The 25,178-nt window shown below is 49.5% G+C and overlaps 1 protein-coding gene across 4 annotated transcripts in view; it reads right to left on the bottom strand.

Moving 5' to 3' along the window:
- Nucleotides 1–2,213: 2,213 nt before the first annotated feature.
- Nucleotides 2,214–25,178, bottom strand: part of SSBP3 (single stranded DNA binding protein 3) — a 51,559-nt gene continuing 28,594 nt past the window's right edge. The window contains exons 5-18 of one of the 4 annotated variants that reach the window (XM_080348477.1): nucleotides 20,116–20,205; nucleotides 12,223–12,303; nucleotides 11,432–11,491; nucleotides 9,415–9,481; nucleotides 9,231–9,307; nucleotides 6,443–6,507; nucleotides 6,286–6,334; nucleotides 5,950–5,985; nucleotides 5,388–5,442; nucleotides 4,838–4,908; nucleotides 4,236–4,314; nucleotides 3,997–4,025; nucleotides 3,745–3,846; nucleotides 2,215–3,115 (exon numbers count right to left, since the gene is read on the bottom strand). In XM_080348477.1, coding sequence (XP_080204603.1) covers nucleotides 2,984–3,115; nucleotides 3,745–3,846; nucleotides 3,997–4,025; nucleotides 4,236–4,314; nucleotides 4,838–4,908; nucleotides 5,388–5,442; nucleotides 5,950–5,985; nucleotides 6,286–6,334; nucleotides 6,443–6,507; nucleotides 9,231–9,307; nucleotides 9,415–9,481; nucleotides 11,432–11,491; nucleotides 12,223–12,303; nucleotides 20,116–20,205 — 993 coding nt within the window. In that variant the 3' untranslated portion in view covers nucleotides 2,215–2,983. Of the gene's footprint in view, nucleotides 3,171–3,744; nucleotides 3,847–3,996; nucleotides 4,026–4,235; nucleotides 4,315–4,837; nucleotides 4,909–5,387; nucleotides 5,443–5,949; nucleotides 5,986–6,285; nucleotides 6,335–6,442; nucleotides 6,508–9,230; nucleotides 9,308–9,414; nucleotides 9,482–11,431; nucleotides 11,492–12,222; nucleotides 12,304–20,115; nucleotides 20,206–25,178 lie in introns of all 4 variants that reach the window. The other 3 variants (XM_080348479.1, XM_080348478.1, XM_080348480.1) reach the window with 3 other exon arrangements.

Here is a 25,178-nt window from a genome sequence, read left to right on the forward strand (position 1 = left end):
CTGTAAAAGGATGATTTTTCAGGGTGGTTCCCAAACCCAGCAGACACCCAACGCTTCACCCCCATGCCCACGAGCACCCACCACCGCAGGGCTCCTGGAATCGAGCAGTGACAAGGCTGCAGGGGTGTCCCAAAGGACAAGCAGCTTCAAGAGGGCTCATAGCCCCCCGAGCCCACAGGGCCCCCAAACCCACAGCCCCCACTTGAACCTTCCCACAAGGAGGGAGAGACACAGCACAAGGGCAGCCAGCCCCATCCTGCCCAAACTAGTCAGAGAACAAGCCTCAAACAGCAGTTCCCGGGAGCATCTTCAGGCACGCAGCGCTCACAACCACTCATCTGAAGACCTAAAAAACCTCAGTCTCTACCCAAATGCTGCAGCAGCCTCTTGTGCTGCCCATGGGGCGACAGGTCAGTCTCCCCAGCGTTTCTGCATCCCTACCCTGCACCGCAGCTGGCCCTTGCTTGATGAGGGGGTCAGCAGACCCCATTTCAAGCCTTTATATATATATGTGTGTGTGTGTATATATATATGTATATGTTTTGATTTTAAGGTGATGCATCCCCTCCCTCACTTACCTCCCAGCGGTGCAGGACTCCAGCAGCAGGACGTAGCAAGATGCAGCTACTCTCCCAGGACATCCCCCATCTTCAGCCAGGTGCCTGGGATGCCATCCTCCATCACCATGCTGGCGTCTGGACTCCTCTGGCTTCCAATGGGGAAATCCTGGGGAACAAGGTGCAAAAACTTCCCCTTTTTAACCCTAAAAAGCCCCCCTCCGCCCGCAGCCAGGCAGGAGGGCAAGTGTCCAGCGAGCACATCCTCATTGTGGCGCAGCCAAAAATGACCTTTTTCCTAAGCTAAAAGCTGAAATTTCAAAATCCTTAAAAAACCTCAAAAAATAAGTGAGCATTGTTAAACCAAACCTCTCACAGCCTCCCGGGTCCTGCATCGCAGCCGAATCCCTGTCCACCTTCCCAGGCTCAGCCAGACCACACGGCACCGGCCGCCTCTCAGCTCGGCATCCCCCATTTTGTGTCCAAAGCCGGAGTTTGGTCCCCCAGAAATAAGGGTAAAAACTAAAACCAAACACACCACACCCTCCCCCAGCCTGGGTCTGGCAACAAACACCAGGAACAAACTGCAGTGCACTGAAATCAAATGTTTATGTTGATATTTATTACAGTATTGGGGGGGGGGGGGGGAAGGGGGAGAACCGCTTCATTCCAAAAACCATCCCATACCAGTGAAGACAATAATTTAGCTATTCATTTTAAAATACATTAAAACCGGTCCTTTCATTTCCTCACGTCAGAACAAAACAAAAGAAAAAAAAGAGAAGAAAAATATCCCAAACCTGAACAAGATGTAAGGCAGAAAAAGAAAAAACTTGCCCCCGTGGGGAGCCCCCGGGTATATTCGCAATGCAACAAATCTGCAGTTATTTCTCAGCGTTACTTGGAAAATATTAACCTGACTGTAACTATGAGACTGACATCCCTGGACCTCCCCCATCCCCCCCACCCTTCCCCCCAGAGACCTTCTACAGGTAAAGCACAATTAAAATGCCTGGGAAAAAGAAGGCAAACATTAAAAAAAACAACTCCGTATTACACACTAAAAAAACGTTTTGTCATCTCATGTCTTGCAGTTAGAATAATAAAAACAAGCCAAATATTCCTCAAAAACATTTCAATGAAGGGGTGCGGAAAAAAGACATCCCTTTAATAAAACATTATCAACAAATATCGTACACAAACTACAATGTATAATAATTACTTTTTTTTTTTTTTCCCCTCTCGGTAATTTTCGAACCAGACTACAAGGTAAGAAAAAACACTGAAACAAGATACAATGCTTTCAATAATCCGCACAAAGGTCAAATCCAAGGGAGAGAATATTTTACAGAATATGATATACATGGAGCAGAAATGGAAGCTGGAGAAAAACAAAGACCAAACCACAGGGTAGTGCCATGTACAGAGATCCCAACCCGCCGCCTTGGCTCGTCCCTTCCTCTCCCACCAGAAGGAAGGGCCTCCAATGCTTGCCATTAATTTTTATTTTCTCATTACAGAGCGAGCCTACAGAATAGCAAGGTTACATTTTAAACAACAAGAATTCCTTAAAAAATATCTCCATCCAGTTCCAAATCATAGATAAGTGAAACCCTGACAAGAGCACATCTCTAAAGAAAAGAAACCCCCCCAAAGTTCCCCCAAAACAAATCCCTCCCCCCAAAATTCCCAAAGTTAGCTGGAGATCACAGTTTCAAAGTCCTAGGTCAGATTAACTCTTTCGTTCAGTGGATTTAAAAAGAAAAAATATTTTAAAAAATCAATTTTTGCAGTGAACCAGCTGAAGGACTCTGGGGAAGGGAGGGACAGAGATTTCTTCTTGTACTCAGAGAGGGGAGAAAGACTAACACAGTGCATGCCACAGTCACAGAGAGCAAGATCACGGTTCATTCAAGGATGTGATCCTAGAAGGGGTCACCTGCATTAACAAGTTTATAACGAGGTGGTGGAGTCTCTTCCCCAAAGCAGATCTTGTTAACTGGAGGAGGAAGCGTTGTGCTGCAAATGAACCAAAGGAGGAAAAAAAACCCAAACAAAAATAGAAGGAAAAAAACTCCCAAACAAACAAACAAAAAAAAGCAAACAGGCCTTCTGAACAAAAACCACCATTGTAAACTGTCCAGTTTATTTAAAAAAATGACTACAACAGAGACAACATGAGATTTCACATCTAGACTAGCTTCCTGGTGTCGCACGGCACAAACATACAACAGGTTCGGTTTCTGTCTTTATTTAAAAGAACAAAGCAAAGAGATCGGAGTTGGGTGCTAGAGGCTTCCGTTTGTTTCCAAAAAGAAGTGTCATGTACATATATAAACCCTTCTGCACAAAGAAGGGTCTTGTCATGTCTTGAAATATTTTAAGTTTTGTCCTTCATGTTTTATGGAATAAAAAGTTCGGCCTTTTTATTGCATGAAACTAAACCTGGGGTTTTGGCCCCCGCCACGCGTCTCCCTGCCCATACACCTAGCTTCTTCTTCTTCTTCTTCTTGCATAATTCGTTGAGATCCTCCAAACGGCAGCTGACTCTCTTGATCCTGGAGAGGAGGAGGGGGAGGGAAATCACACACTCATCGTCATGCTGGGGGAATACTGGAAAGAGAGACAGAGCCAGGGTGAGAAACCCCCAGGCCGAAGGGGGATGTAAGAGGAGGCTGATGACAATTACGCAGCAACCTAATTGGATCGAATAAATCAGGAGGAGAGGATACACTGGAGACTTGAATTTATCAGGGCGTAATCTGCTCCATAACTTGCCTTTCCAGGGAGAAAATCAGCAGAACAGTATGGGGTGAGATGCAATTTAAAACAAATAATTAACGTGCGTGTGTGTATATGCTGCTAATAGAGGAAGACGAGGAGGGATGTCTGCAGTCACGCAGAACACCTTGGATTGGCACGGCCAGCACAGCTGTCTGCATCTGTGCCAGCTCCTCTCCATCCCATGGGACCCTCTCCCCACTTCCTTGGTCCCTTGGGTCCCCCATCCCACCAAGGACCCAAGCTTGCACCCCAGAGCGTATTTCTTCCTCCCCACTTTTGTCCCAGAGCAGCTCACACACAGCACGAGCCATTTCCAAAAGGCACCCACCACCAAATCCACCCGCCCCCGTGCCGGGACGCACCGGGGACCATCCCTCCCATCCCCAGGGAGGCACTAACTCACATTGTCGTTTTGGAAGGAATGGAGAAAGTTGCCTCCCAGCTCCCCGTCGTCTCTTGGAGTGCCCGGGGGATTGCTAATGCCACTTATGTTGTTTGGAGAATTCTGCAGGAGATGTCAAGGGACAGGCAGTGAGCAGGTCTTCTCACCCCTCAAAACACCATGAGGGCAGGACAGAGCTCCACCTGCCCCAGTCAGCTCCCCCCAGTGTGCCCCCATCCATCAGGGTCACACTACCATCCCAGTGCCACTTACTTTTGGAAGTCCATCTATGTCTCCTGACCCTGCACCAAGGGACACAAAAGGAGAACAGCCTTATTGACCATGAAGCGATGGCCCCTGCTTCCCCCTGGCCTGCTCCCCTCCACACGCCCCTTCCAGCCAAAGGCTCTGCTTCGAGCACTGGTCCAAACGGGAGGTAGGCACTGGGATGCTCTGCTGGCATCCCCATACAGCAAGGGCACGGTGGGGGCACCTAATGCATGGGTGCTCACCTAACGATCCATTCATGTGATGTGGCTCCATGCCGCCCATGCCGCCCATGGGGCCATCAGAGCCAGGGCCCATCGGGAACTATGGAAGAAAAAGGTGATAAAACCCAAAATCAGCCACAAAACCACCCTGCACATCTGCCATGGCCCCAGTGGTTCCTGGGGACCGTCCCCTCCCCAGCCATCCCTCTGGAGTGGGGTGAGAGGTGGGACATGGGGCACATCTGGGGACTCACGGTCCTGTGATGTCACCTATAAAATTTGGCTGGATGGGTGCAGGCAGACCCAGACCCATGGCAGCACAGAGGGCTCCCTCCAACTAGTATTTAAAGAGGTTTAACGTCTGCTCACATCCCACAAAACACAGCATCTTGTGGGACATGCAGCTGCCACCACCTCGGCCAGAGCAGCAGGACCGCCACTCTCTTAATAAGCATAAAAAATTAACAAAGTTGCCGAAGAGTTAATCGCTTTTTGATGGTTTGTTTTATTTCTGTTTTGTAACAAATGGCTGAAATCAATTAAACTGCTTTACTCACAACTGATGAAGTTAATTATGATTTGTTATGGTATCTGATATGTAAATTATTAGAAAGCAGACTTACATTCGATCGACTGCCTGCGGGTGGTACTGGATTAATCATTGTGTAGATGTTGTCACTTGAATTTGTTGAATCTGTGTAACAGTGAAGCCCAGTAAGTCGGGTGATTAATTCATTTCTTAATTAAAACAAACTCATGCCACTTGAACTCATTCTTTTGTATTTTATCACCTAAAATTCCCTCTAAGTACCACCATTTTCTGGCTAATTTGTATTTAATGAAGATCCACAAAGTTTTTAATCACAGAAACTCAACTGTGAAAAATAATTCAGCTCTTGGCTGGGAAGTGCGGTGAGTTAATTCCCTGCCATGCAGTACTCCGAGCCCCCCCATCCAAATCCATAGGGGGATACAGGGGTATATAGGAACATCCCCAAATCCCACCCTGAAGCCAAGCAGACCATGCTGCTTGCTCCCCAGAAAAGCAAAAGCTACATAAATTGGTTATTGCCAGTTGGGCAGGGGTTGTCCTAGGATGAGGGGGGTCTCTGGGCAGGGGAAGGAGCCCATGGGGAGGTGACCCTAGTGAGGGGGAGCTGGAGAGGCTCCTACCTGCGGGACTGGGCATGATGGGTGTCCCCGGAGGACCGCCACCACCAGGGGGGCCCTGCGGAGAGACGACGGAGAGAGGGTCAGCCATGCCAACACCAGCATCATGCACCTCCCCATGTTTGCAAACACCTCCCTCAGTCAGATGTTGCACCCCAAGCCCAGCCTGGCCCCCACCACAGCACTGATTCCCCGCAAACTGTAAGAGCTCCCCATGCGGTAACATCTAAACTAAACAGCTCAATCTAATCTAACCTAAAACTCATCTAAGCAACCAAAAGAAGGGAGATTCAGGCTTGACATGAGGAAGAGACTTTTTACACTGAGGGTGGTAAGAGCCTGGCCCAGGTTGCCCAGAGAGGTGGTGGATGCTCCATCTCTGGAGACATCCCAGGCCAGGCTGGACGGGGCTCTGAGCAACCTGATCTGGGTGAAGATGTCCCTGCTCATGGCAGGGGTGGCGCTGGATAAGCTGTGAAGGTCCCTTCTGATTCAAATTATTCTTATGATACTCTGATTTCTGCACCCCAATGACAGGACAAACAGACAGAGCGGGAGGACTCACCACGTATGTACCAGGTGATGAAGAAGAGTATGGGATCTATACAGAGAAGAGAAGCCGGTTTCAGCTGCGGGGTGCACAGTGGCCCCTGTGGGCTGGACCCCCGCAGGGCACAGCCAAGAGCCCCCCTGCCCAGCCAGGATGGGGGTCGCAGGGCCCACCAGCCCCCATAGCTGCACCCTACTGCAGGGAGAGCAGCATGGGAGCAGCGTTTAGGTTTTAGATGCAGCCTGGGGAACACCCTCTTGTTAGCATGATTCAACTATCGAGGAATCACCCCGTTCATGGGACGGTCCCTGACCAGACCTGCTCTTGCTTCAAGGACTGCATGATACTCACTGAGTTAGCACTGCTGGGGTTCGGCCACGGTCTGCCGGCTCCCGGCCCCCTGGGGTCAAAATTAAACAGGAAAAAATAAAATAATGTGTTTTTAGCCACACGATCCCACAAAGCCTGAGTTGGCAGTGAAACATCCCTGGCATGGGTTTTGCCTTACATGTTAATTCCAGGCATGCCGGGACCAAGGGAGTTGGGTGGAGGTCTCATGCCGCTGCCGTAGTTCTGCAACAATAAGCAATGGTCAGTGTACTGTAATGGGAACGGAAAATGGAGAAAACAAGAGAAGGGAAAAGAAAAAAGACAACAACGAACAAACAAAACAACCAGAGGGTTAATTTGCAAAAATGAGCTTTAAAAAAACCCTAGATTATGATGAATGTACAGGCAGTTAGCAACTGCATTTATAAAAAATCCCTTGGCAGCTAAATATGGAACGGAGCCAGGCTGAGCCCCAAAGTCCCCCCTGGTCTCTGACGCCATGCTGTTGGAGGGAAAACAGCAACAGCTTTTTGGGTTTGTGTTTTTGTGCAGGAGGAAACAAGGGCAGGAGGAGAAAAGAAGGTCATGCTTGGAAGTCTATTGCTGCAGAATAAGGACAGGAAAAGGCTGCACGAGCATCCCCAAGACAGAGCACCCAGCCCCTGCTGCTTCCAGGATGACGGCTGGAGCAGGGAAAACCAAGCCAGGCGTGTTTTCCTGGTGCTTCCCAGCTCCCTGCTACATCCCCCGAGCAGGTCTGCAGCCCTGGGGAGCGGCTTAGGACAGGCAGCCCCTTGGGGCTCCACTCCTGGCTTAGTTCAGCCCAGCTTAGCCTCCAGCCTGGACTGGCAGCCTCAGATCTGCACCCCTCATCTCCTAAAACTAGCTCTAGTACAAAGCCCAGCCCAAGGCAGCGAAGGAATTCCCTGAATGCCGCGCTCCATTTGGTCTGCGCTTTGCTCCCTGTGCCCTCCAGGCAATGAGCAGCCAGATTTAGGTCACGCTGCCGTGATGCATCTTTTTGGGCTGCACTTCTGCCATTTAGAGACAAAATTGCCAGGGCAGGAGGGGGCATGGCAGGCTGCTTCCTATTTTGCAGCCCCTCGGAGCACTCTGAGCTGGATTTCAAGTGCAATACTTCAGCACTGTCGATTCTTTCCTGGATTTACGGATGGATGGGAGCACGGTGCTCCGCTGAGGGCAATGCCAAAGTTTGTTTTGAAGAGGCAGAAGAGGGTTTTCCCCAAACAAATTACCAGCAAGTCCTTAATTGATCGAAATTCCAGCCATTTACAATGAATAGTAGCAACAAATGCCTTGTTCAAAAAAAAAAAAGTGTTTTTAATTGGAGCCGAAAGGCTGGAAAAGGAAGCCATCTGAAAGATGCTCAGGGAGGGAACGCAGCTGTGCTGAGCGACCTGGATGCCGAGCTCTGGCAAGATGCTGCTGAAATCCAGCGAGCTACAAAACCTCTTCATCGAGGCACTGGCAAACCTAACTCTGGCCTCTGCACAGCTAAAGCTGCAACTATTAAAGGGAAAAAGGCAGCAGCCACCAGCTGTAAGAGATGATTCATCGCTGGTGCGTAACAAGTAGCTGTTGTCAGGATGCCGGGACGTCCTGGCAGGATACTCTGCTGTCCTTTGGGATAATTTAAGGAGCATTTGGGAAGGTTCTGATGCAAAGCTTAAAAAAAAAAAGTCCTGGGCACACAAGGTGCGAGGGGCTGCTGGGTTTGGTTGGATATTTTTGGTGGTTGCCTGTGCTTGTTCCTGGGAGGCAGCACCCAGCAGGTGCCAGATTGGGAAGCCCAGCACTTCCCCAGGGGAAGGCAGCCTTTTCAGATGCTTCTCCCCTAATGTACCTACACAGGGAATGGCAGAGTCAAAAATAAAAGCTCGGAACATTTCACAGCTCCTGCCGGCTCCCAGAGCCGCCGCCAGCCCACGCGGTGCTGAACGCACGCTCGCGGCTTCCAAGTTCTGCAGCGAGCTCTGCAAGTGGGAAGCGAGCAGCCTCCCCCAGGCAAATGGCCGCTGCTCTCCTTGGCACAGGCCATGCTAACAAATACCATTTTTTTGGGGTGCGATCCTCCTGGAAAGGAGGATTTTAAGCAGAGCAGTAGCGCTATCAGAGAGCTTGTCTGAAACGATGCTCGCACAGGTTCTTTATCCCCTGCCCTAGGATGGATCTGGGTGCCTGCAGAGATAGCCGGGTATCCCTGAGCAGCATCCTCAGGCTGGTGTTAAAAAGAGATGACACAACTCCCTCTTTACACAATATTCGCTTATCTCAACAGTCTCCAGGGGAAAAACAAAACAAAACAAAACAAAACTCCAGCGCACGCGCTCGTCTCTTGACAGACTCTGATCCTCACACTACAAACTCAACGTAGGCGATGAGGCAGAGAGGATAAACCTCCAACCAAAATATGGTAATCTGGTTTTGAAGTCTCGCAGAAGGAACAAACAGGAGTAAGTCAACAAAAAGTCACTCCGTAAAGTGAATCAATGGAAAGGCAGCATATATTAACCCAGATCTGCTTAATTTCAAGAGTTCACTCCCCTTGCCGGAAACAGAGAGCTCAAGCAGGCAGCAGGGAAGGGCAGGCAGAGGGGAGCCTTGCAGAGGAAAGCCTTATTCCCCTGCTAAAGGGATCTTTGCAATTTCTTTTTATTTATTTATTTTTAATGCAAACCTCCTTTCCCTTTCCTGCTGTTAGGGTCATAACTATTTCCCAGGCAGGCAGTGTAATGCACTCAAAAGGCTGCTCGAGGACGGCACTAAGTGCCATCCCCTTTGACAGAAGGGCAAGAGGGAGGTTGCAATACCCTTAATGAGCTCTGAAGATCTCGCTCCTGTTAAAAGGAGGGATTTTCCAGATGCAAGACTAATGTAGAACGCATTAACACTAATGGGGAAACAGGGCAGAGGGGGGAGAAGATGCTCTTTGGCGCCAGGCTTACCTGTGGACCAGGACCCATGGGGCCCATCCCTCGCGGAGGATTCATCCTTTGCATGGGGCCGCCCATGTTCGGGTGCCCTGTTGGGAGGAAAGCAGGGGCGTTACACTGCACAGCAGCCACTCCAGGTCCCAAACTAACAGCTAACGAGAAACGTTAATGCTCAACCCTCCTCCGCTGGGTTTACCTTGCTGTCGCGTGGGATCCATCGAATTGGGCAGCAATGGCTGTGTACCAGGAACAGCGCCCGGGGGCTGTGAAAACAAGGGGAGGAAGATTTTAAAAAAAATAAGAATTGCTAAAATGCAGCCTACGGACATAGATTTGGGTTGAGGCTTTAGGCTTTCAAGATGCATAACCTCTCCTGCTGCAGCATGACCTGTGGCTGCCCGAGCATCCCACATCCCACTGTGTCCTGCATCCCGGCATCTTCCTATAGCCTCCAGACATTTGCCTCCCCTTTCCTTTCAAAAACAGCCTCTAAAAACCCAACAAGGCACCAGCATTTCCTCTTCTCCCTGAAGCCCACATGCCATTAGGCTGCTGTATTTTAGGGGAGTGGGGGAAATGCTGGGCTGTGCTGGGCAGGTGTCAAGGCCAGCAGGGAAAGGGGACCAACAGCACTGCTCCCTGGTATTTACACATCGCCAGGGCCAAACTGTACAGGTTGCAGCAACTCATCGGCTGCAAACAGGGAGATGCTCCATTTGCAGCAGAGCAGCGTTCAGACCTGTCCCCACACAGGCACGGGGGGAACGTGGATGCTCCCCATCCCCAAACACACCTCTGCTCCGGCAATACAGCTATTTTAAGTTCAAAGGCTGCTCTGAACAGATAAAGGGGGAGAAAAATGCAGATACCATCTGCCTGGGGGAAGCAAACTGTAAACAGTTTTGCTACAGCACTGCCTTTTATTTGAGTATCGACACAGATCCTGCTGCTGGAGCACAGCGCAGGCACCGGCTGCACATGGACACACTGAGGCAGAATCTGTCTGGTCCCCATTACTTTGCAGCTTGAAGCTGGCAGCGGGACAAAGATAAACCAGAGGGGTTGTAGCGATGGATATTTACACTTCTGATGCCTGACCTTCCTGCCCACCTGTTTATTCCTCTTGTCCCTCTGGATGTGACCATAACCTCGCTGAACTCTTGGTAGGAACAAACTTGTGTTTTATATGTGGTGACTGGGGGGAAAAATTAAAATCTTTCTAATTAACTTTACCCACCGATGGATGCTCGACCCTGCTGGAAGAGCAACCACCCCAGCTTCTCATGCTCACCTCCTGCAGTGCTGGGTACCGCAGCAGGACAGAGGCCTGTTAAACCACCCCATAGAAGGTGTCATTAATTAATACCTTGCTAAACTAGCCACCAGTGCCCTGGGTGGGAGGCTCTTGGAGGTCACACATCAGCCCCCCTTGAGTTTTTCTCACCATCATTTTGCAGGTTCCAGTGATTCAAGTCTCAAACCCATCAAACACAAACACGAAGCAAGCTGCTACACCCTATTTCCTGCCTATCCTGCTTTTTCTGCTAATAAGAGGTATCTAAAAATAATAGTTAGCCAAAAAACAAGCTCCCAAGTTCATTTTTGTGCAGTCACCTTGGCTATGCAAAGGAACTTCAGGTTTCCTTTAATGACAAATAATCTCTGGTTTGGTCATTACCCTATGGATCTACACAGCATCACTGGGAACAAGACAAATCCCTCAAGCAAAGGCCACGCGTTCGGGCAGCGCGTGGGGTGGAAGCCTCTGTGCGTAAGGCCAGAAACAAACTGCCCTTGTTTAAGATGGGATAAGAGGATAAACCCAACCCAAAAAATTCAGCAGTGACCTGCCCCGCTTGACCCCGCCGCTGCTCTAAGCGGTCGGTCAACCCAGTTGTGGGATTATCTCCATCACTTTAATTTTCTGCGATCGCAGGGGAAAATCCAGCCAGGCAGCGAGCACACAGTGAAAACACCATAAATAAAAACTGGCACACACCTCATCACCGTTTACACCATGGATATACCCAAACATCAAAATAAAATTTAAATAAAATGGTTATGTGACACTCGATGCTCCAGCACCAAGACAACGAAGATGCCTGAGGGAGGGGATGCTCACCATCCAAACCCAAGAGGCACCTGCAGGACGCCTGGTCTGTGCCCCCCTCCCCAAATGACAGCCACCCCCAGGACACCCGCCATTGCAGTACCTGGTTGCCCATCCTGATGGGGGGCCGGGGACCTCCGGCATAGCGCGGTGACATGAACGGCTGCGGGGACACAAAAGGGAGGTGAGGCCGAGCTGCTGGGTGGCAGCACGCTCCCCACACACGCCGGTTAGACTGTACACACCGTGTTTGTCTGTTATTTTTGTCTGGAGACATCCTTTTTTAAAAAAGTGGTATTTCAAAAGACAAAAACAAAAAAAAAAAGTTGTCCGGAGTCCATTTTTAATATTTTCGCTGCAGATTTATTGTTTGAGAGCGTGTGACATCGGCAATACTAGGTGAGGCTGTTAACATTAGTGCATGGGAAACCTCGAGCGTTACATACTGTTCAAAGTTTAAATATATAGAGATATATTAAAAAAGTGGCAAATAAGCACATATAGACACGCACACATAAAAAAACCCCAATGCTAAGTACTGAGAAAAAAAAGAAGAAAGACTTAAAGTTACTTTTTTTTTTACAACAGCTGCTACTAACAGAAGCTTAAAAACCCACAACAAGTTAAATTTCTCAAGCTGCCTTGGGAAGGTAAAACAGTCTGATACCCATGATTGACTTCTCAGTCCATTGACAACTGCACATCCAAAAAAGAAAAAAAAAAAGAAAGAAAAATGGAGAAAAAACCCAGCATTTTTGCTTCGGAGCTGGGCTGCCCAGGGGATGTCCCAGGGAGCGGGCACCCGCTGCCCCGCATACTTACAGAGGAAAAAAGAAAAAGGCAAATCGAGCGCACGTCGCGGTTCACAGCCCTACCCATCGCCTGTGTCTTTACCTGACTGTGGGGTCCCATCATGCTGTTAGGGTTGTGGGGTGGAGGCTGTGCGTGTGGCGAGGGCTGTGACCCAGGCGGTCCCTGTGAGGTCAGACAGTAGAAGGAGGTTATAGATTAGCACATGAAAGCGCAGAAAGAGCTAAAAAAAGGATTCATGGGTGGATCTGTTTTGTTGGGAAGTCGGTTCTCTCATTTTAATTTTTTTTCTTTTTTTTTTTTTTTCCTCTTTCTAATTGAGTTTCTATTCATTCGTAGCTGAACAATGAATAATGATTTATGCAAAAAAAAAAAAAAAATCAGAACATCTGTCAAAATACAGCAGCCACATTGACGGTAAACGGTCCGGTAGTTCAACCAAGTCTGCAATGATAAACACACAGGAAAACACTTTGCAAGGGTGTGCAACGAGGAAGAAAAAAATACACAGGAGAGGACCAGAGAGGTTGGGGGGAAATATAAAAAAGCACCCCCAAACCAAAGAAGAAAAAAGAAAAAAAAAAATCATTTTATCCTCTCTCATGCCAAGGGTTGGAGACACCTCTGGGGTTTTTTGGTTTTTGGTTTTTTTTGGTGGTGGTTCAGTGGAGGTGCTGGAGCGAGAGGACGAGGAGCACGTCCCAGCTCGCTCCTGGGCAGCATTTGGCTGGGGCTGCATCGCCAGCCCGTGCGGGTGCAACATCCTTCCTCGAGGTGCATTCCCTATGGACGCCAGTAAAATGGCTTGCGAGCAAAGAAAGGATGTCTAGGGGAAAAAAGGAGAGATTAGTCGGTGCAGGTTTAAGGCTGTGATGCAGCAGCCGCTGATATTTTGGGCTTGAACACACACTTTTTTCCCTTCCCCCTCCCAAATTTCCCTTCAAAAAACAAAATTGAAATTTGCTTAGAAAAATGTGCTCAGTGCAAGAATAAACTGATGCCTGTTAACGTAAGGAGAGAAAAAAAAAAGGTATTTTTTGAGTCAAAGGAGGTGTAATTGGTAGAGAAAGTAAAGGAGCTTTGTCAGGAGGTGATGGGAAGCGACGGCAGGCTCCAGGACCGGCGTCAGAGCAGATGTTCTCTACCTGCCTCGTTACTAATTTCAACAAGTGTTCGCCTTCTAGCTGCTGCCAGCAATGGCATGGTTTGTTACCATGAGCAATTTTCTTAATTAACAGACATTAATTAGCCATTTAGCAATTTTGCAAGCATTTGTTTAGCAGCTTTCCTAAACATGAATACCACTGTGATAATGGTACTGATTAGAGGGTCCCCTAATTAACAGTACAGGGAAGGAAAATTGAAATCACATAAATTAAAAAGGGAGGGAAAGTTAATGAAGGCAGGACATATTTGCACCTGCAAATCTTTTGTACAGCAGAAACTTGAGTGCAATGTAAATAAAGTAAGAGGGTGGGTTTTTTCCCTCTTTTTTTTTTTTTTTTTTTTAATTTGAATGATTTGGCGGCGAGATGGAGCCAAGCGGATTTACACTACCAGCCTCCCTGGGCAGGGAAATGAAGCCCCACCACTTACACCACCGTTTCTTCTCCAGGAGCCAAAGGCAACCAGCCTCTATAGCCCAGCAAACCTCAGCTGGAAGAGGTCACAGCACCTCAGGACAACCCTCCTGGTGCCAACACAACTGCCTTCTCCATCCACGTCCCACCACAGTGGAGAAGACAAACCTCTGTGGTCCAGCTGTAGCATCAACCACCTTTAGCAGAAGTCACCTCCATGCAAGAAACTTGACTTATTTTTGCTTCTGACATGGGTAATTCTGTCTGTGCAAATCCAAACCACACCAGGGGCAGCAGCCACCTCCCACCACCGGTTCATGGAGGACAGCACTCCCCAATGAGGTCTGGCCACCACCAAAGCCTGTCCCACACATTACAGCTGCAAGATTTGGGCTAGGGAAGAGTGGCAACGGCAAACAAGCGATGAAACCAAGTGGTAAGGACAAACCAGGACTCACAGAGGCCAGCCCTCAAAGTCCATCAACACAAGAGTCAACAGGTCCTCCACAGCACCTGCTTTGCTGCACCACAAGGATTAGGACATTGTTACCCAGGTACCGACTGCATGGGCACCCAGACACCATCCTGACGTCCTGGTTAAACCCCTCATGTCCCCCCTCTCATATCCCCTGGCATGTGAGGGTGTGGGGAAAACAGGTATGAAAGGTGTGGGGGACATGGCCACCCTGAAGGTGATGCCTTGGGGCTGCATTGGGAGTTTCAGAGCAAGCAGCGTTTGGTTCTTGCAGAGAAAACATCTGTAAGACACTGTGGCATTTTTCACCAGATAAAAATGCCCCGCGGCAATAGAATCAGGACAGTGTTGGTTGTCTGTACTGCTGAACACATCCCCGGCACGTGGTCCTGCCTCCCGGCGCTGCTCCCCAGGATGCTCCGGGCTTGGTGCCGCTGCATCCTCGCCGTTGTGTTATCCTGTGTGTGAGACCGCTGCATCCTGTGACTGCAGACACCCAGCTTGTGCAAATGTCTTGACAGGCAGGTAGGAGCTGAAACGGGTTTCTCTTCCTTTTTTTTTTTTCCCCTCTTCTTCTCTTGCTTTTTCAAAACAGCAATGAGCAGCAGCATTCGAAATGTTCACTCTGGGCTCCAACCGACACAGCCCCCTCCTGTGCCCCCACTGCTCTGTCAGAAACGCAGACCCTCTGGATATTGTTATCTCCATAAATATTTGCAGATGTTCCAGGGCCAGGACCTGCATTCGGCCGGGGCCGCCTGCTGGATCGGCTGCTTTTTCACACAGGCTTCCCTGGCTGCAGGGAAGCCGCAGATGATCCCGATGGATCCCGGCGGTTTGAGACAAGTGTTTTGCAGAGATGACACATGGGCTCCAACCAACAGAACCACCCCCCCTTTTTTTTTCTTTCCTTAAGAAACGTGTGTTTGCAGTTATTAACTAGTGCTGTTACAAGAGAAGGCTGAATGCACGCACAGTCCTGCTTCCTCCGCACCACCTCCCTCCAGACCCCAAATTCCAAGTGCCGCATCCCCGCGGCAGTGCTCCATCTGACATGCCGTGCCGGGCGAGCAGGATCTGCTCTGCAGTTAACTCACCCACATCTCCAGACCAGCACTTTCCCCAACCAGAGAAACCCCAGCATCTCCCAAGCTCTCTTTTTCTTTTTAAAATATTTTCTTCCCAAACTGGATGCCTTGCTTGGGGGGGATTACTCTTCACCTTCCTGCGGCTGCCTCAAAAAAAAAACCCCAAACATCTGAAATGGCATTAGAAGAAACTTTCTGATAGCTCATGTTGCTCCATTTCCCACCCCTTCTACACTACAGGGGCTTTAAAAGCCCAGCCTGGCCCATCAGATGACCAAAGTTTGTTGCTGTTGATGCTTTCTAAGGGGAGTTTCCAGGCGATCAGGTTATTTCTACTCTGTCTTTTCATGAGCTCAACTCCTCAAAACTTCTTGTAAAATATTAAAGACAGAAAATGGCACAAGCAATCATAGCTCCGCGCGTGTCAATTTATGTTTCCAGCGTAATTCACCACAAATGGATCATGTTTTATGGGCTACATACTTTCAGCTAATGGGGGAGTTTTTCTATTTAAAAACATCTTCAAGCACCTCTAGGGGTGGCAGAACAATGCAGGACAGTATGAGAAGGCAAAGCTTCGCTGCCACAAGATACCGATAATTTAGGGTTAGCAACAAGAAGGCATCTTATATTTTAAAATACCTGCCCCTGCCTACCAGTTTTGACATTAGGAAATACTAAAATAGATGGAGATTAATTTAAGACATGTCTGGGTTTATATGAATAGGAGCTTTACTCCTACTGAGGGAGAGGGAAGTTCTGCAAGTTCTCAATGAAAAAAAAAAAACAAGATATCCCTGAAGAAGCCTATTGGAGATGCTCCTGGAACCCTGGAGAGGAGGACCACGGTCACCTTCCAGAACGTGGTGCTGGGTGAGGACCCAACCGTACCTTCCCAAGAGAGGGCAAGGCAGGGAAAAGCAAGGCAGGGAAAAGCAAGGCAGGGAAAAGCAAGGCAGGGAAAAGCAAGGCAGGGAAAAGCAAGGCAGGGAAAAGCAAGGCAGGGAAAAGCAAGGCAGGGAAAAGCAAGGCAGGGAAAAGCAAGGCAGGGAAAAGCAAGGCATGGCAAGTCGGGCCAAGTTCCCCCGCAGACAGTGGAAGGCAGCCGTGGGCAGGAGCTCTGCTTCGCCTGCAGCTGGGGCTCCCAACTGCAGAGCCTGGTTTTAAGGAATATGTTAAACACAAGCTCTTCAGGAAACAAACCCGTGTCAGTCAGAGCCAAGAACAGTCACCTCCATCTGGCTGGAGCACCCGAGAGAAAGTTGACTGCAAATCCCACCATATGCTCCAGACGCTTGGTACAAAAGCCTCGGGCATCCTACTAAACTTCCAGAAAAAAAAACCCAAAACTTTCTCCAATGCTTGCTTTTCCTTTCCTCCAACTCGTAACTCACCTTCCTTCAAACCATGCCTGGTACAAGGCTGATTGTGAGCTCTGCCCTGGGACTTCGCGATGGGCAACCCAGTTTTGTGGCTTTTGTGTCACCTCGCTGGAGCTGGTTGACCATAGAGTGAACGGCAGCTTCTGCTACAACCTGGTGCCCAGAGAGCCAAGCAGGGGGAAAATGGTGGCATCCGAGGAGGCAGCAGGACAACATGGAGTCCGGCCTGGCTTCACCATCCTCACCCACCATGGGTGACCTTATCCAAAGAGCTGCACCCCAGGATGCGGGGAGGGCCGGGGATGTTGGGGCGATCCCCCCAGACTGCGAAGCCCCCCGCTCTCCCTGGTTCCCGAAGTCTCTCTGCATTAGGGGGCAGTGTGGGAACACCGAGCAGCCAGCGCTTTGTTTTGGTGCATCTCGGCGCCGAGCCGCTGATGCATAGCTAACGTAGCCGCCGACATTGATTTATGGTCAACTTTCCATTTCATCAGTGTGCGGGGTACAGGCGGCACAGGGAGCTCGCGCAGGGGAGAGGAGGCACGGCTGTGGTGGGGGGCTGCTGACTGGGTATCCCCCCATATTTATTTAGTTTTAGGAAGGTGCGGTATTAATTGCTTTCAATTTTTAATTTTCCTTCCTACATTTCCCTGGCATCCCCTCATCCCTGCTTTGAGGGATCCGCACCCCGGTGTCAATCCAGCTTTCAAAACAAAAGCAGGAACACCTCTGATGACCTTTACGAGGATGAGCAGAGGGTTTGTTTGTTGATCTCAAAGGGACAAAGAGAGAGATTTAAATAAAAGTATCTACCCATTCCAGCCATCAATCCAGCCACCTTTTGTCAGAGTGCTGCCCGGTGCCGTGCGTCGGCCAGCATCACGCGATGCCCAGGAAACCTGAGGGTGCCCAGGGCCCCTCCCATCGTTTTGGGAAGGTTTTGGGAGACTCTGCGAGCTGTATTTCCCTTGGCCTCCCTCCAGATGGTCGCTGCTGAGCCCCAGCGCGGGGCAGGTGCTCTCCCTGTGGCTGGGCACCGCAGCCCAGACTTCTCCCCTTCCCGGTGCATCACTTCTCCCTCAAGCTCACCCCCGTGAGTTTTTCGGCTACCAGCTCACATGAATGATCCTTATCATTTTTTACCTTTGCCAGACAACAGCGCACATCCCAATGCACAAGGCTGAGGAGGTTCATGCACCCCCAGGGTGGCAAGACAGGGTTTCTGCAACTTCAGCTCCTGCTGTGATACCCCACCATGCCAGGACAGGATCAGGCCCTCTAAAACCTCTAGAAAGTCTCTGCCCATGCCTGCTATCCTCAGGGATATCCCTGCAGGTCCCTGGTGCTTGCAGCATAGAGCAGAAGAGCAAGATACTGAAAACCCTCAAAACCTCTCCATCCTCTGGTCTCCCATCACTGGCCAAGGTGGTACCACGAGGAACCTCACCCGCTCCCACGGCTGGCACAGAAAGGGTACAGGAGAAGTGCTTTGCATCTCCTGTGATCTTTTTGGTCTCGCCCTCTTGAATTCGGTGCTTTGATTTCCTACAGAGATAAGAAATTACTCCTGCTGCAACTGTCTCGCTGCTGAGCATCCAGCCCACCTCTGCAAGAGTTGGTCTCCAGCACCCGCAATAAATCAGACGGGCTTTCACGCGGCGTGGGGGATGTTCAGACTGTGTTAAAAGGTGGGATTTTTCTTCTCCCCTCCTCCTCTCCATCCCCAGGGCTGGAAGGAGAAACCAGATGTTGGAGGGCTTTCAGGAAAGGCAGGCTCTTGAGATGTCACATGCAAGCCATATGCATCACACCCGTCCTCTCTTCCCTCCGGCAGCGCTGGGGATGGGCAGCATCCTTGTGAATGACAGCTGCACCGGTGCCATTACTTCTGCTGGGTCTTCAGGACAACCCCAACAAAGGTCCTAAGAAACTGGGTGTGCTTTTGAGCCCCCCATCCCGAGCAGCTCCTCCTCCAGCCGCACAAGAAGCAGGGAGCTGCCATGGGTTGTTTGCTACTACCCTTGGCGCAAAAAATGCCATGGGAAGGCAAAGATAAAAGCAGTGGGGACAGCTTGGAGGCTGTCAATGGGAAGAGTCAAGATGGAAGCACGCACAGCATGTCTCGGGAGATGTGACTCCTCTTCCTCACCTTCCGCTCTTGGGGAAAGCCAACCCATCCTCTTGAAGCCTTGCCCTAACTTGGTGCCAGTTTTGCAGCTCTGCGTGAAGCATGAGCACCAAAGGACAGTCAGCTTCGCCTCGGGGCGAGATCGGGGCTTTTGGAGACACATTTGTTGGAAGCGGCAGCTTGGCACTCAGATTGCTGGCAGCAGCTATGACCTGCGAGATAGCATCTCTGCTGTTGGCTTCACCCCGTGCTGCCGAGCGCTGCTACAAGATTCGCCTGTTTCAGGGTTCCCGATCGATATCGGATATTCTTACTTTGTCAGAAGCATGTTCAGGAAATGGGATCTCTCTAAAAAACCAAAAGACAGGACCCTACTTCCCCCTTCCTATGCACATGCAAACGGCAATACCACGCTCAGATATCACCACAATAAATCACAAGTGCCTTATCAAGTTTGCCTGTCTACTGCCTGAGAAGTTCTCCAATATACAAATCACAAGCCCAGATTACAAAAAAAAAATCAGCTTGCCAAAACAAATATTCCTTTAAACTCTGATCTCATTTGTTACATGAACATGTGTTTCTTCCCCAAGAAGGAAGATTTTCACGCACCAAGAGCTTACGCCGCTGCAAACCAGTGCAAAGGGATTCCAGAGAAATAAACACCCCACGGTTCAAGTTTTGAAAATTCCTTTTCCGAGTGCTTGTTGAGATCCCCGCCATCAGTGTCACCCCAAACATAGGTTACCCCCTCCTCAGTCAGAGCTCGGCATGGGAGAAGGAAGAAGCAAGGGGACTTTGGGGACTTTGCGAGGTATTTGCATACAAGGTGCCTCCACGCATTCGGGGACTTGGCTGGAGCCGGCTCCTGCCTGCAGCCACAGCCAGCGTTTGTTAATGCTTTCAGTGATTGCATTTGGAAAAAATCAAGCGGTTAACCAGAGAGGAGGGGAAAAAGTTTCAGGAATCAAAATCCAGAATGTTTTCAATTACGCACGTCTGTTAGGACCGGAGAACAAATACAATCTCAACCCAAACACAAACCAAGCAGCTTTGGAAAAAAACATCAGTTGTAAATATACAGTAACCTTATCGAGCAAGAAAGACGTTTGCAATAAGGCCACGAAAAAATAGAAAGCAAACGTGGACGGACAGCAGAACATAAGTTATTCCTAGACAGGTCAGCATGCTGCTTCCCTAGCATCCCCTTGGAAAAAAACCAAAACCAAAACCAAAAAACACAGGCACGACAGCGCGGACATCCAGAGCATAAGCGAACACATGCGCGGTGTGGAGACGAGAATCGGGATGAGCAGCAGCCTACCTGGAAGAAACCGGGCGGGATGGGGCCCCCGGGCATCCCGTCGTTCGGGGGAATGTTTCCAAGCACGGGACTCGGGGCGGCAGCTGCGCTCTGCGGGGAACAAAACCAGGACAGACACGGTGGGTTTGAGTTGGAGTTAAGAAAAAAAACACATTAAAAAAGCTGTTTCTCCTGCCACACCACACTGAGTCTATTAGCCCATTACCTCCAGAGCCCTGAGCATCACTCCCCATGCACCAAGCATCTTTCCTCCATGGGGGAATGAGTAGAAGATGCTCAGAGCCAGAGCAGGACTGGCCTCTTCAGTTTGCCCATGGAGAAGATGGCTGTGCAAAAACTGGGGATGATTCTGGCACTGTCTTTTCATTTACCCAGGCATTTAGTCTCATTAATACACAGAGAAGCCTCATCCTACGCAACATTTCAGGCAGAAGCTGTTTTAAGGCTTTAAAGATGCTTTTCTTATCCCACCTCCCCCTGCACGTTCACCAGTTGAGTTCTGCCCTCTGAAAAAGATGCTTCCCCTGACCTCACCATCACATCAAGGTTTTATTATGAATTTCCAAATTCATCGCACACTATCTGGGGGTAATGCTTCTGCTCACATCTCCCTGGGAAGAGCCACCTGAGTGGCTCCAGCCCTGAAAAGGAGGGATGGGAGCAGACATAGGGTACCCAGACACCCTAGTCACTCTGTTCACAGTTACTTCCTCTCTCTGATGTACACTGACAGACAAAAGGGCTTTTCCTGGTGCAAGGCGCAGCTTCAGAAGTGCTGAAAGAAGGGTGGCAACTCCCTTGGGAAAGCACAAGTGTGATGGGAGGCTCCTAGCCAGAAGGAAAATGGTAAGGAAAAGACCACTAAAGACCACTGCTGGCAACACGTCCCAGCTGGATTAGGAGCAGTCACTGTGCCATTGAAGTACACTCTCCCTTACCCATCACCCCATTCCCAGAGCAGTTACAAGGGAGTTTCTGATATTAATTGGGTTTGGAACACTGAACTACTCCCTCCACAAATTTCTACAATTGACTTACGCACCTAAAACCACGTGTGCCTGAGGAAAATCATCCGCCACAAAATAAAAAAATTGGTGGAAAAATTTTCCACCAAGAAAATCCCACGAGCAGATGGGATACACATGAGCCTGCTCAGGCTTGGTTTTACCCCAAAGCTTGTAGCACCTCAGCCTCACCAAATCCCACATCCCAACAGCAGCTGATCCAGTCCCGGTTGCTTTTCCCACCCTGCAAGGCTGATTCCCCAAAAAGAGACTTCCAGCTTTGTGAAATAACCGGATAACCCTTGGTTATGGGGTCCCGCGGCCCTGGGCACAGCCCATGCTCCCCTGAACAAGGCGCCCCGAGCAGCTTTCCCCACACCGACAGCCAGATCTGAGTGTTTTTACAGTTAATAAAAAAAAAAAGTCCTGGCAGGAAAAATAAGCCTGCCCGTTCCAGGCTCTTTTTATACATCAGACGGCAGCAAAAATAGACGGGAGAGGGAGTGAACCCAGTTCTCCGCCTCCCTCCATCCCCCCAAGTGGGTCAGCTATAAAAGTAAAACCAAATCTTAATCCAAGGCCATGAACATATTGCAGTTTCTCTGCAAAGCAGATGACGGTTCTTAATGCAAAAATATATAAGACCGAGCCCCAAAGTGCAGTGAGCCCATTTGGAATTTCCTTTATTAAACCCTCTATCACGCAAAACGCTTCTTTCCCAAGGCGGCAAGCGCCGCAATAAAGCTGCCAAGGTGATATTTTATGGTTTCAAGAGATTTCCAGCACACCATAATCCTTTGCTGGGGGAATCTCCCAACACAAAATGGATCCCAAGGCGGTGGGGAATGAGGGTGGACACGTATTTGGGGATCCAGGGGGAAAGTACGCTGCCCTCCTCCTTCCCTCTGCACCAGGGAGGAGGGCAAAGCAGCCAAAGAAAATGTTTAAGCAAAATGCCCATTTTTCCACAAAACCACAAGAGTATTTTTCCGTGTTAAACACCCCAAAACCCCACCTATGCCTTTGCAGTGTAAATGGGGATTTAAAGTTCCTCACACATGTGGCACTTGGCAGAACTCTGTAATTAAAAACCCGCAAGTGCCCTGAGAATATCGTAGGATGGGAGCCAAATTGGTCAGCCCTTGATGAATGATTTACAAGGCTGCGAAGTGACATTTTATTTCTTTTTTATTCCCCTCCCCATCACTGCTGCTAAGGTAAACACTGAGGCACCTTTAGCCCTGCGAAGCGATGGGAACATGGCTGTGGCTGGAACAGCTCTGCAAAACCATGGGGATGCACAAGGAAAGGAAGAAACAGGGGAAAAAAGACAGTGGGAACAGATTTCCCAAAGCCCAAGGGTGAGTACCCAAACTCCGAGGGCTTTCCAGCACCAAATGAAAACAAAAAAAAAGAAAAAAATGGACTTTTTTGCCCTCCCAGCTTCCCCCACCCTTTTTTTCACCATTTTGGTTAAGGAACTCTTTTCAGGGACACTGGAGAACACACATATATAAGTATATACAAACCCTTACATATACATATATAATTTTTCTTTTCCTCCCAACATACGTTAGATTTTTTCCCTTTTTTTGGTGGAAGCGAGCGGAGCAATGACAATCTGGATTGTCGCGTTTCGCTTCCAAACTGAAGCTCTCAGTTAACACACCGGCTCGGTACGCCAGCAGATGCCGTCTAAGCCTTTAAATCGCACACTAATTGCACTAATTGAGCTAACAGTCTCTGTTTCGTCTCCCTACCCTGAGTCAACCAGCGTCTTCTGGTACTGCTGTAGAGATCCAAGCTGTTGACTGTAGTGTTATTTTGTCAGCCATTAAACGATTCATCAGAGTCATTAATTGATTTATTACCGCTGCCTGCGAGTATAGCTTTGCAAATAAAGAAGGATGGAGGTCAGGAGGCAATGGAAATCGGACAAAACAGCACAGCCAGGAGCTGGGCACTTGAATTATCGATAGGAGCCCACTCGCGCAGGACGGCTGGCATGAGGTTATGGGGGGAAAACAAGGGAAAAAAAGAAAAATAAAAAATGTGCCGTTCGGCTGTGCTGCCAAACCAGTTAGGTTTTTCACCTAAAATCTATGTAGGATATAAAAGGGCTATTAAAACCATCTTGTTTTCTTAACCTAGTCCTTAGGAAGACATCAGGCTATTCCACTGTATTAATTGCATTTAAGAGCAGCAGGGAAGAGGCACTGGCGCGGCTGCATCGAGCAGCCAGACCCTGGAGCATCCTGAGCTGCCTCGATGGCATCTCGGTGTCACTCAAGTTTGCTCTCCCAGACGGGCTGAGCTGGGAACACAACTCACCTCCCCTCACCCCACAGCCCCGGGAGGAGCTGCGGACTGGGGCTTTTATTTATTTGCTCTCTTTACCGCGGAGTTGAGGTCTTTGCTAGGAGGGAAGGTTTGGTGCGAGCAGGGTGCGGCGAGTGGTTTCCTGCCCCCCACCCCACGGAGACTCAACCTGAGAGGAGCTGTGAGGCACCACTGAGACTGGAAGGGTTTTGGGGGACGGGTTTAAAAACCAAAGCAGAGTCAGTGGCCTGAAATTGCTGTCCCCAGCCCCAGGGTAATGCCACCTGCGGTACCCAACAGCACCCAACAACGGACGGTTTGGGAAGCTGAGCAGCTTTCTGGATGCACCATCCCCATGCCAGTCCTTGGGATTCAGTAGCTGGATTCCTCCTCTCCATCTCCAGCCAGCAGGTACCGGACAAGCCTGAGTCACCTGCAAGAGCGGCTGGGAGGTGGGATAAGGTGCTGCACCCCAATGCACCCCATCCTGCAAGGCTTCCAGCACCATGCTGAGCCAATATCCCACAGAGCAGCCCGTGACCCCTCACATCTCAGATGGAGCGTCAGCCAAGCCTCGGCTTTCTGCCCAAACCTGACACACTTCGCCAACACCAGCGATGGTTTCTATTGACAATGAAAACCAGGTCCCAATTCTCATCAGCAGTATTTACTCTACTGTTAAACACGAGCCAGTGTCCCCACCACCATCTTTGGGTTACACAGGCAGCTGTGCAGCTCAACCAAGTGTCCCATGGCTGGCTTTCACCAAACATTTTAATTTTTTTTTTTTAATTAATCTCCCAACAGTGGTGCAAGGTGCTGGCAGGCAGCAGGGAGGATGCTCTCTCCATGGGAAGCACCATGAGCACCAGCTGCTCTGCTGGCCTCAGCCTCCACCAACACGACAGAGACGGGGAGAGCAAGTATCTTCATGGCACGACCTAAAGCCAAACTAAAGATGGCTGGAAATCTGCTCTTTTTTTTTTTGGCAAAAATAAAGATGATTTTGCCCTCACTTTTCTCTCCAAAAGAGCAAGACTGGAGGATTTTGGCTGGATCTCACACCACGCAGCTGCAGCAGCACAAGGCACTTGAGGGCAGCTGCCTCCGGTACAAGCATGTGGGGATGCTCAGGACATGTTGGTGATCTGGTATCTATCCGTTGTCTTTGAGGGGTTTTTTTTGCCTAGAGCACAGGCTTTGGAGCCTAAGCAAGAAACCAGCATGCAGGTCAAGACTTAAGCAGGCTGCGTAAACAGGTAATACAGAATTTAATTGGACTCCAGTTAAGCCTTTTCATCTCGTTAAAGCTGCCTTCATTTTACATAGCCAGGTTTTAAATTTAATAACAGAACCCTCCCACACCTCGCAGTAACCTGATTAACACTGGGGAGGATGGCACAGCGACCACTTCCTGCAGACCGGGCCCTCAGATGCTCTCCTGCATCTGTCCCCTCCATGGTGTGGTGGCAGCATCTGTGTTGCATCAACATGCATGAAAATAACTAAAATGCCAGCCCGCCACAGCCAAGGAAGCGCGATGACCGTCCCACGTGACAGAACTCACAAAGTTTGGTTTATTTCAGGGTAAAGAGAAGGTAAGAGGAAGATGGGATGAAGCTTTGTGTATTGCCAAGAGGAAGATGACAGGAAAAAAAAATGAAATGGGCTTGTAGCAGCATCCCCTTCATACCACCCAAACACCATCACCGCGCTCCCATGGGACGCTGAGCTGTGTAT

The sequence above is a fragment of the Nesoenas mayeri genome (assembly GCF_963082525.1).
Source record: "Nesoenas mayeri genome assembly, chromosome: 8".
Lineage (NCBI taxonomy): Eukaryota > Metazoa > Chordata > Aves > Columbiformes > Columbidae > Nesoenas > Nesoenas mayeri.